The 12059-nt window shown below is 34.9% G+C and overlaps 1 protein-coding gene across 4 annotated transcripts in view; it reads right to left on the bottom strand.

The window, feature by feature from the left end:
• Positions 1–3132: 3132 nt before the first annotated feature.
• pde4bb (phosphodiesterase 4B, cAMP-specific b) overlaps positions 3133–12059 on the bottom strand; it is a 67037-nt gene continuing 58110 nt past the window's right edge. For 2 of the 4 annotated variants that reach the window (XM_067362064.1, XM_067362065.1), the window contains 9 exons: positions 8812–8905; positions 6908–7098; positions 6720–6818; positions 6469–6633; positions 6015–6114; positions 5695–5849; positions 5204–5326; positions 4932–5114; positions 3133–4228 (listed from right to left, as the gene is read on the bottom strand). In XM_067362064.1, the coding sequence (XP_067218165.1) occupies positions 3941–4228; positions 4932–5114; positions 5204–5326; positions 5695–5849; positions 6015–6114; positions 6469–6633; positions 6720–6818; positions 6908–7098; positions 8812–8905 (1398 nt within the window). In that variant the 3' untranslated portion in view covers positions 3133–3940. Of the gene's footprint in view, positions 4229–4931; positions 5115–5203; positions 5327–5694; positions 6115–6468; positions 6634–6719; positions 6819–6907; positions 7099–8811; positions 8906–12059 lie in introns of all 4 variants that reach the window. The other 2 variants (XM_067362062.1, XM_067362063.1) reach the window with 1 other exon arrangement.

Here is a 12059-nt window from a genome sequence, read left to right as displayed (position 1 = left end):
CAGGGAAAATAGCTAACAACTCCCATTTTTATGTGGGTCAATGACATGACGAGTCATGTTTTTTTTTTGTTTTTTTTGTCCAAAGGCCTTAATAATAATAAAAAACAAAGATATGACATCCAAAGTATGTAAGGTAGTACATCTAGATCTCTTTTATTGAATCCAAAAGGTTTTAATTATATTTTGCTACATGTAAAGGTATTTTAAAGATTTTAAATGGTCATTCAGTTTAACCGTCCAAAGGCCAATATTTCCATTTTATTTGTGATTAAAACATTTCATAATGTAATGAAAGTATTTTATTTTGCATGATTTTAAAACATCATATATATAAAAAAATATGTGTAGAAGTTGTTTCTTTGTTATGAGAAAGAATGTCCGTTCATTTGGAGTAACCAATGTAAAAGCACCATTTTGATCAAGTCATGCAGTCAGTATCATGTGACAGGATGTGACATCATTCAGACACCTGCAAAAGGACCACATGGTCATGAAACAAAGTAACTAACTCTCTCTTAACTATGAATCTCTTAAAATTCATGTTTTCACTTGCTCATGTCCCGACACATCAGGTCATTCAGTGCAACCACTATAAAACATGGAAAATTTTGTAATATTTTTAAAACTTTGCTAGATATCAGCCTGTTAGCATTGTTTGAAAATATCGTCATTTGGTATAACCAACTAAAAGTGTCATTTGGTAAAACCAAAATTTTTGTTTTGACTTTTTTTGTGAGAAATTTTTATCCATCTTGTAAAAAAATCTTGTAAAGCATTGTTAATTGATTATAAAAACACATAATCTCATTGTTAACACTTAAAACTTACAAAATTTATTATATCTCCATTATGTTTTTTACACTAAAAAACCTTATTCGTAAATGACTCATGTATGTATTTAATAAATGCAATAATGTTTAATAAATGAAATTATATTAAACGAATGAAATATTTATAAATCATTTAGTGTGCCATAATTGCTTGGATTTCTGTTTAAGTGCAAACAAACTTTTGATACATTTGTTCTAATGAGTTTTGACTGCTAGTTTTGAATCTCTCAGCCAAACTATGTAGCTACTAAAGCAAAATTGTCTCATGTAATTGCACAGTTTTTACATAAAAATTTGGTATATAACAAGTGTCTCTAACTATTAGTACTAACATTTAAATTTGATATAGTGCATGCATGATTTTACATTGTACTTGCATTAAAAAAAATACCAGCATTTAATTACAGCTGTCATTATTTTCTGTAATTTCATCTATAATTACACTGTTGACCTTCCCTTATACCTTAACCCACTCTTAAACCATACCACCAAACCTGTCCCTTGCCTTACCCGTATCCCGCCTCAATGGAAGCTAAAGTGTTTCACAGTACAACAGTACATTGTTGTCATTTGTATGTTTTGTTTTGGTTTCATTTTAGTTCCTGTAGACTGTTGCCTTTGTTCCCTATGTTCCTGCTTTTCATTTGTTGTCATAGTGATTCATTAGTTGATTGACCTGTGCCTTGTGTTACCTCTCTTTATTCTGTGTATCTAAACCCTCCTCAATTTGCAGTTTAGTGTTTTGTCTCTATGTTATTTAGCTAAGCTGTTAAGTTTTCTCCTACTCCTGAGTTTTGAGTTTATATTTGTATTACATTCTTTGTTTTTGGTTTGTTGGAATTATATCCATCTCCTTCCTTCATCACCATTCTCTGATGTGACAATTAAAAAATAAATAAATAAATATATATATATATATATATATATATATATATATATATATATATATATATATATATATATATATATATATATATATATATATATATATATATATATTATATATATATATATATATATACAGTATACAAGTACATAGTAGATATATAAACAACTAATATAAAGTGTGACCACTATTTTTTTCTTGTAACTATATTATATTGTTTATATTATGACTGTTACTGTGACAAATTTTCCCTTTTGGTTCAGTAAAATTCTAGGCTGTCTATAGATAGACATGGAGCATGCAAAAGAATCACAGCACTTTAATTTTCATTTCTTTCTTTGTTTTTTTTGTTTGTTTTTTTGACAAATAAGAAATGTGCAACACAACTTTAACAGAGGTTTAATACTACAAATGATAATAATAATAATAATAATAATAATAAATATAATAATAATAGAGACAACAGTGATTCCACCAGTGAAATCACAGTTCTTCTACAGTGTGCATGTTCATCATCTGCTTGACAACCATGACAACCATGAGTGAAAAAATACAAGTTACAGCTTCATACTGTAAACGTAATTTCAATTTGGGCAAATTACGTCAGTTGAACTGTGGCAAAATGTAGTCATGCTTCTGTGAATAAGAGGAAAAAAACAAAACATAGGGTAAGCAAAAGCAAATAGTATACATCTTGTTAGGAAGAAAAGATACTTGTTGATTTAAAGGCTAATCAGTCAGAATGACGTGTGTTCACCACATCCGTTCCTGACCAGTGAGAACATACAGGAGGAACCACATTGTTTGACATCAGTGATTGTGTAATTGAGGTTTATTGTTCACTCTGTTCCGTGAATATTAACAGCTTAGATTCTAAGAAAAATAACATGTAACGAGAAATGAATTGGGGATTTGAGAGTTGAAATTTTTAAATGTTAAATCTAAAGTCTCTTTTGTTCCTTTGCAATAAAAGTATCTTAGTGACATTTACAGACACAAAGAGGTAATTTTTAAATATATAGTACATAAAAAAACAGCTAAATCAGTTTAATGTCACTATTGAGTGTTGGGATGTTTGTTTCCCATATTAAAGTGGTTTAAAAGGAATGATCTGGGTTCAGTACTAGTGCAGCTTGATCGACAGCATCTGTGGGATAATGTCAGTTACCAAAGAAAAAATCATTTTGACTCATCCATTAGTTTTTTTAAAAGCAATATCAATAAGGTACTTGCAATAGTAGTTCCTTATTGGACTTGTAATGGCTCTTACAATGGAAGTACAATAGAAGTTTAATAATAATAATAATATATATATATATATATATATATATATATATATATATATATATATATATATATATATATATATATATATATATATATATATATAATTTTTTTTTCTTTTTTTTTTTCACGTTAATCAACATAATCGCAACTAATACAGTTGAAAGAGCTTAATTTATATCCATCCCAGGACATTCCTTAAGAGTAACCACTAAAATTCTGGACTCTTTGGATCCTGTTTATAGATAATACGACATAAAACGTCACATTAGTTGTACCAGAGGAATCGCTTTATAAGAACGCCTTTTAAAAGAGAAACTGTTTGTTACAAAGTACAAAGGTTTTGTATTACTTAAATAAAGATAAAGTATGCTGGCACAAGAATTAGATTATTCTGTTGTCCAAAATTTAGGAAGACTGCATTCCCAAATACACGACTGGGAATTACATGCTTTTGCTTTCAGCATGACAACATTTATCACTTTTGACATTTTTCAAAAGTGTAGTTGGATGTGACACCAAAAAAGTGACAAAACACAAGTACAAAAAGTAGTCTTTTTTTCATTTCTTTTTTACAAAAAAGTCTGATGTTGTAGTACAAACCCCTCTTATAAGAGGGTCAGCATTTCTCCTTCACAGAAACCCACTCCAACTTTCGGATCAGACTGTAGCGACTGATTAAGAAAATCCATCTTATGGCACTTTCGGTACGGCTGTCCGTCCACTTCTGCCAATGTCCAACTTGACTGGATTCTTGCAACTTCTGTGAAAACTATATTGTGTAGGATGTTCACTCACTCCCCTTTTAGGCTCTGTAACAACGGCAGAGTCCCAAGACGCAATGGTCCTCTGAGGGATTCTCAGGTAGCAGGAGAATAACATTCCAGCACTTTACTCTGTCATCAAATACGGCTAACATGATAGCCATTGTAGTGAGGTGCTACGTCTCGGCAGATGAAGGAGAACATGTCTCAATCTCTACATCGTCTGTCTCTAAGATATTCTCTGTATCCTGCTTGGGTCCTTCCTCAACTTCCAACTCGAACTGAAACTTATCTCCACTGTCAGTTCCTGTTTCAAAGAAGGGAGGGGAGGGACTCTGTGGTATCATGCTGTGGTACCAGTTCCTGTTCTCTTCTAAAGTGTCCAAGATATCCTGTGCATCTGGATGCACCAGGTCTGCCCAAGTCTCCCATAGCGGGTGCACAATGTAGTCAATGAAACCAACCTAAAAGGAAAACAAACACATGATAAGTTCCTTCTAGAAATGGCTGGACATGACCAATCCCTCGTAAAAAAGAAATGCATTAAATTATACTGAATGTCCACTTGTAGTGTACAGTACTTCAAATCTTAAAAGCATATATTTAAAAAAAAAAAAAAAAAAAACTATCTGCAGATAATATAATATTAATGAAATAAAAGGCCATTAAGTATACTTAAAGAGATTTTCTTGACACACTTACGTCCACTTTTTAATAATGTCAAATTAAGTTTTATTTTAAAGTAAAGTAGTATTTGAAATCATTAATAATCTGTTGTCATGCTTTAAAGTACACTTATTTAACTATAAAGCACATGTAAAGTGCTTAACTATAATTTGAACTGTAGTGTGTTATTTGATATTACATTAAAAGTTCATATATTGCTGAATTGTAGCTGAATGCAAAAGTGTAATTACAAATACACTTCAATAAGAAATAATATTTTAGCTTACACTTTTTGACCCACTTAAGTACATATACTTAAGTGGGTCAAATTAAGTGGGTCAGTTAAATTTAATACAAATTCAAACTATAAAAAATTTAATTTAATTGTAAAGAGCACTTAAGTATATTTTGTAAAGTATATTATTTCCATAACAAGTGCTCTTTTTAAAAGTATGCTTAAGTGTGAATGCATGGAATGACTTGGATTGTTTGGATGCCCACCTGAGATTTCTCCACTGAAGCAGTGTGTTTGTCACACATCGGGCTGATCTCCATGCCTCGCTCTCTCTCTCGGTCACCCTGGTGGAAAAACTCTTCCATAATGCGGTCCGTCCATTGCCGGTACAGATCTAATGGCTTGGTGGGATTGCTGAGATCGGCACAGTGAACCATATTTCGTAAGACCTGTAGACATAGTTAGACAGGATGTTGAATAATATCGAGGAAGTAGTGAGGAACTGAATGTTGTTGAGGACACATTTGCCAGGACTCACCTGTATCCTGTCAGTATAGTTGTCAAGCAACAACACTCCTGAACTAGTCACCTTCTTGGTCTCGACCATAGTCTTCAAGTCAGCCAGTAAGCTCATGTGCTTGGACATGTCTGTCGCTAGTACCTATTGAGAGAGATGGAGACTCGTTTAGGAGACTTGCTATTGTTCGACGAAATTTTGCAGCCAAAACCCAGTCATTTCAATAGGAATTTGTGTGACTGAGAATTTTGTGTGAGGGTGAAAAACTTTAAAAGTTTTACTTTAAAGTGTATTTTAAATTATTATGTTTGGTAACACTTTCCAACAAAGTCCTATTAGTTAACATTAGCTAATGCATTAACTAACTAATAAGCACTTTCAAGCTCAAATACTTGCATTTCAATGGGCCTCGTTTTTTGCATGTGAAATTTTGCTGAAGTTTCTCTAATGAGGCCGCACCTTAAAATGTAACGGTTAAGAGGAAAAAGTCAACTAGCATTAATTCTGCCTACCAAGTCAATGACCATTTTCCTGAGAGTCTGTCGCTGTTTCTTGGAGAGGTTTTGGAAGATATCACAGTTTTCCCCTTGCAAGAGCTTGAAACCAACCGCTAGGTGATGGTTCTCGAGAACAGACTCATCATTGTACATGAGCGCCAGCTCGGAGTCTGCAGTAAAGAGAGGCATGATGTTTATGAGAGTCGTGAAACAGTCATAACATTGGGGCTTTGTTCTTCCATATGGTTTGAGTTTCAATAACTGCAGCAGTTTGGATCCAAAAGCATGCATAGTCTTCAATATGTAAAGGGAGGTGTAGATAAAAACACACTCACTGGTATTAATTAGGAACTGGTTTGAGACCCCTGGGTGGTCCACGTCATGGATGGCTGCTGCAAAGATAGCGGCCAGGATCTCCAGGTCTGTAAAGACTGCCTGTAAATAATAACGGAAAAGGACTGTTACATGATGTGGATCAACTTTCCTCAGTGCAGTGAGCTTCAAGTACTGTGTGTTGTAAAACAAGTTGAGTTGAAAGTTGAAACAGATTCAGCTTTGACTTTGTTTGCCAGTGACCTTTAATAAAACAAAATATTTTGTAGATAAAAGAGAGCTTTGTCTTTTCAAGTTTTATTTTTGCACCAAGAAAAGACAAAGCTAAAACCAGCTGCAGACAAAACATGCAGCCTGTTTAGAGATTAGAGGGTTCACACATAAGGAAGATTAAAGACAAATCAGTTCAAAGGGCTCAGAAACGGCTATGACTGGCTACATGTATGAGTTTCTTACTTCCAGTGCAGGTGTGGACAACAGGATGTGTGTGGACTGGGCCACATCAGCCGCGTGTAGACTGTTGTGATAAGCCACGTCTGCGTGGTAGTGGTCTTCAAGAGTCATCATGTATGTCACAAAGGTGTCCACTGGGATCTTAAATGTCTTCATTAAATCTCTCTCCTACAGAAAAAAAACATGCTTTAGTTACATTTAATTTTTAAAAAACACATCTTTTCACTTATGAGATGAGCTTTTTATGGACTAACCTGAAGGATGGCATACATGATGCAGGTCAGAGGGCGGTGGTGAGAGTGCTCTGCAACATTGAAGATGTTCAGACCCCACTTGTTGATGTTCTCCAGGTCCTACAAAAGGAGGATCCGTCCAATTATTGTACTGTACAAACTTGACCAGAATGGCACGATTTACATGCAACAGGTGGTCTGTAACATACCTTAGAGAGCAAGTCCTCCAAATCTGTTTTTACACCAAAACGGGCCGTACTGCAAGTGCTGGACAGACCTGGGCCATGCGTGACCTTCCTCACCCCACTGATCTGAGTCATAAGCTGCTGCTGCTGCTGCCTCCTCTTCCTCTCCCGCGATTTCGAAGTGGGCGATGGGATCTCCAGTTCATTCTGTTTATCTACAGGGGGAGAGGTTTCGGACTGTTACTCATGAGATTGTTAATTTCAGCACTCGCACACTCAATTCACAACAACAGCCATGAATTTTCAGACTCGTTGAGTAAATTCTAGTCGCCAAAAAAAGTTTGATATTACTACAAGCCACCTACAAAAACTTTTCTGCCAAGTTCAACAGTTGACGCAACAGCTAAGTGTTCCTTGCTGAAAATAACAACTTGGACCTGAATGATGGCCTAGGCTGGTTTAGGTTAGTTTGGTGCTGGTACTGTATAGATGGACCAGCAAAAAAAAAAAAAAAAAAACAGAAACATTTTGTTTAAATAGTATGTTTGCCTGACACCAGAGTGTTGATGTGCAGAACACATACTGGGTTTTACTGACTTTCGAAGTTGTCTTTATTTATAGTCAGTAAACTAAATTAAGCATTGAATAACAAAATGGTTTTATTTTTTATGTTAAAAAGAGAGTTCACCCAAAATTGAAAATTCTGTCATCCAAACCTTTTTGGAGGAATGTTTGTAACTAAGCAGATTGACTGCCATAGTATTCCCCTAGAGATCTGGGGGCGAGATCTGTTTGGTTACAAAAATTCTTCCAAATATCTTCCTTTGTGTTCAGCAGATCAAAGAAATTTATACAGGTTTGGGACAACTTGAAGGGGAGTAAATGATGACAGAATTTTCATTTTTGGGTGAACTATCCCTTTAAGTGAATTCTACTTTCATATTATAGCCAATTTAGCTTTTGTTTATGGTGAAATTAAGTTGTAAAAAGCCAAATTGTACAAAGACGATACACTGATTAGCTATGGCCTTCATAATAAATAATCTTTTTATTTTGTATGAATGTTTGTGTCTTTGTGAAAAGAAATATTTTGGATTAATATTAAATCAAAATTTAAGGTTTGAAACAAACATAAATATTTAAGAAAACCCAACACATTTTCAATTTTTTTAAGTTGGTACAAAGTATAATTTTTCAGTGTATGCTGGTACCATCCGATTTATGGTACTTGTGTCTAATGTTATTTCTACTGAGGTCTTTTAAAAGAAACGTCTGAGACAAAGTTGATACTTGAAACATGCATGGACTAAAAAAAAAAACCCCATCCAACTCTCCTGAGATGAAAAAGAAATTTCTTTTCTCCAGTGACGTCCCAGAACCACATATTCTTTTGTCTGTTTCAAAACACCTCTTGTTTTTCAGTCAGGAGAGCTCGAACTGTGTGTGAGCTCTCAGTAACACTGCATATCAAGAGTGTTTGTCTGAAAATCTCCCCGCTGATGACTCTCCTGTTGATGAGTAAGTGCGTAGGCTGTAGGGCTCTGAACGGCAGGGTTAGGGGAGTACAGTGACCCCGTAGCATCTGAAGCAGACTACAGTTTCAGCCCTCAATTCTCTCACACACTCTCTCACTGCATAGATGCCAGACCAGATCAGACTGGTTTGGTTTGTTTTCTAGCTACTTTCTAGCTATTACCGTTTTCATGGAGGAGCTAGACCGCCTCTTTATCCACCATCTTTTATCTCTGTCACCATCTGAGATATGGCTTTCACCAAATTTCTCAGTTTCTCAGTTTAACCCACTAGTCTGAAATTCTGCATACTGAAGTAAAAACACTGCAGGATTTCAGAAGCAATTAATCTCTCTTCTCTCCATAAATCTGTTTCTATTGAACTGCACATTATAAGACGATGAAACAAAGACTTACCTAAGAAAGTGTTGGAGATGAACTCAGACACCTGGTTTCCAGAGCGACTCATCTCAGACAGATGTGTCAGTTCCCGATTCAACATCCTCTTGAACTAAAACAAACGACAAGACAAGTCTTATTAAATTCACACATTATAAATATTTCTTCTCATTACATGAACTGCCAGTCATCACAGTGCGCTTTAAGCAAGCAATGCAAGAAACTCAAGTGACATCCAAATTAAACAACCAATACATGGAAAACAATGCGCACCGGTTAATAACCCACAAGCGCACCTTAATGTAACCCCAGGACACTGAGAGCAGGTAGTTGACTTCAGGCATGTTGGAGTCTTCAGTTAGTAGCTTAAACCCTGAACTCCTCTCTTCATTTGAGTTATACAAACTCTTCTCAGCTCAAACAAAAGCCCACCGTCTCTGACTCCAGCAGCAGCCCACAGTCTCTCCTGATCTCACCCCTCTGTAATCTGTCCCACATCCCAGACAGGTTCAGATAAACAGCAACAAGGACGAGAAATCCAGACAGAATTCCATGAAATCTGCCGTACTGTGTGTTTTCAACACTAAGTCTTGTTTCTCTCTCGCTTATTTTCCGTCTCCCTTTCACCCTCCTCCTCCTTCTCTCTGTCAGTCTCTTTCTCTCTCTCTCTCTCTCTCCTGTCGTTATACTCCACATCCTTTGCCGCAGCAAAGACGGACACATGCACATAAACACACAAAACCCACAATGCTCTTCCTTTAACCTGCAAGATTAACTGATGTTTTTCAATTTTTATATGCACTTTTTTTAATGCAATATCCATCCATGGTATAAAGTAGTTGTTTACAGTTACTGTATGATCTTTGATCTGTAGTTATATTTAACTAATCATATCAGAGAAAATTCTCACAAAATCAGAGCAGAGTGTTTGGATAAAAAAAACTTCAGCCAGAAAGAAGTAGTGCGTACTCAATTCGCACACAAACACTAAGATTATTAATCAGTCCCGCACATCCTCCACATTTTGTACAAAATGACACATTTGTTCCTATCAGCTGTATTCCCGCAATATGTTGCTATACTGGGAAGTTTTGAACATGGTTTTGCAACAGGCTATTTTTCTGAAACTCAAACACTGTAGCATAATGTTAGCAACGGCAAGGTCATAAGGGCAATTCACAGGGAATGCAAAATTGCTAAAATGTATATGTCGCAAGTCGCTTTGGACAAAAGCATCTGTTAACTGCATAAATGTAATGAAAGTAGACTTCAGCTGATATTATAGAAGAAATTTTCTACTAGACCTAGTCTAAATGTATTTTTTTTTTTTTGCATAAATACAAATTATAATGATTATTTATGCATAATACTTAAAATTTATTTTTTTTAACATTTAATCTTTCGTAAAAAATGAGTTTATATATATATGTTGTATATATGCATGTATATATGTATATATATTGTTAATAAATTACCAGTGTAAATATAAATCGAACTTTATGAAATGTATTGCACAACAAATTTAAGAAAGTCAAACTGCTGCACTATTCCCTGTTTTCACAGAGTTGAAAATGTATTTATTTTTTCATTAATTTATTAAAATTTTTGCACATATCTAAACATATTCACACTTCCAAAAATGAAAGAATTCTGAGCTCATATGTTCTCAATTATTATAACAACATAAGCTATTTTCTTATACAAAAAAAGACAACCAATCTCTAATATATGAGACAGATGAATCGGTTGCTTCAGGATTAAACCACAGAGCAAATCCAGATTGTGATCAAAACTCCACAAAACAAACAAAAACTTGCACTCAAACAAAAACTCACCTCTCCCCAGCTTTTTACCACACCAAACTTTCTCTTTTTCTCCGAGTAGCATAGTCCCATTGTTGCAGTGATGGTGTTTCGTGCACTATTGGTGAGCATGTGGCAAGGCAGTGCCCGTGAGCTCACTGTGACGGGTGTCAGGAAATGCGTTAGACAAAGTGCTGACTGATTCACCTCACTGTAGACATGCTCTCCTCCTTCACGACTCACAGCCCCTCCCTCTCTCTGTCCACAAGCTCAGGTACAGACGCGCTGAGACCACGCTACTTTTGTTCTGACTGCAGACATGGGTGGAACTGACTAAATTACTACTCAAACTTCAAAGGCATGGCAAGAAGACTCACTCTTTTGTCATTCATATTTTATGACGTGAATTGAAGACTTGCACCACATAGCTAAACGTCATTATGTGTTGCCTTTCCACTTTCAACAATAAATACTAAACTAATAATAACAAATAAATAAATCAATTATAGAACTTCTTAAAAAGTCTATATAACTCATTGTATGTTAAGTCTAAATATATTAACTTTAAAACATATTTACTTTATATATATACTTTAAAGAATATAGAATGTAAAAATGTAGCAAATATTAAAAAAATGTTATATAATGAAATATTATTAAATTCTGTAAAGTATTTTATTCTGTATATTATGACCATGCACCAACACATTTTATATCTCATTTAACTCAGCCTAGTGATGTTCAAATATGAGAAAAAATAATAATATATTTTAAATAAAGTTATAAAATGGTTAGGTCTTGTCCTTGATTCTGATTGGTCAATAGCTGTGGTTTATTCATGATAAAACACGGCTATGACCGCTTCACCCAACAGTTCTGCGTATCACTACACAACACCCTTAGCAACCACTCTTAGCAACGTAAACTGTATGTTCTCAATTGATATTGTTCATTGAAGCTTACTGTATTATGTTGTGAGAAAAAGATCGAGTGAGCAAGTTTATTACCTGCATTCAGATTTAGCATTCTCCTTCAGGTCAGTCCTATGTTCATAATAAAAAATCTGTTTAAATATCCCATGTATTATCTTGTCCTTTTAAAAGTTAAGGGGTTTTCCCATGACTGACAGCGCTAGTTAAAGCATTTGTCAGTTGCGTCTTGTTCCGTGTTCACAACAATTCAGTCTTTTAAATGTAAAAGTCTTCGCTACTGACGTACACACTCATAAAGACTTTGCTGCCATCTAATGGCGTAATAATGTAACTTCTGTTGCTGTTCACGGTCAGGGACTATTTTTTCCGGCGGAAAGAAGGCTTTTTAGAAAAAGTTTACTTCATGAAAGTTGCACTGATACACATTTCTGGATTTAATATTTGTATTGTGTGGTAATCATTTTATAAAAGCAATAAGGTACTCGAGGCTAGTGCTGTATTGTGAATAAGTCACGGCTGAAGGGGTTGCAGG

This window comes from Chanodichthys erythropterus, chromosome 16, assembly GCF_024489055.1.
Source record: "Chanodichthys erythropterus isolate Z2021 chromosome 16, ASM2448905v1, whole genome shotgun sequence".
Lineage (NCBI taxonomy): Eukaryota > Metazoa > Chordata > Actinopteri > Cypriniformes > Xenocyprididae > Chanodichthys > Chanodichthys erythropterus.
This window is presented reverse-complemented; position numbering and strand designations above follow the sequence as displayed.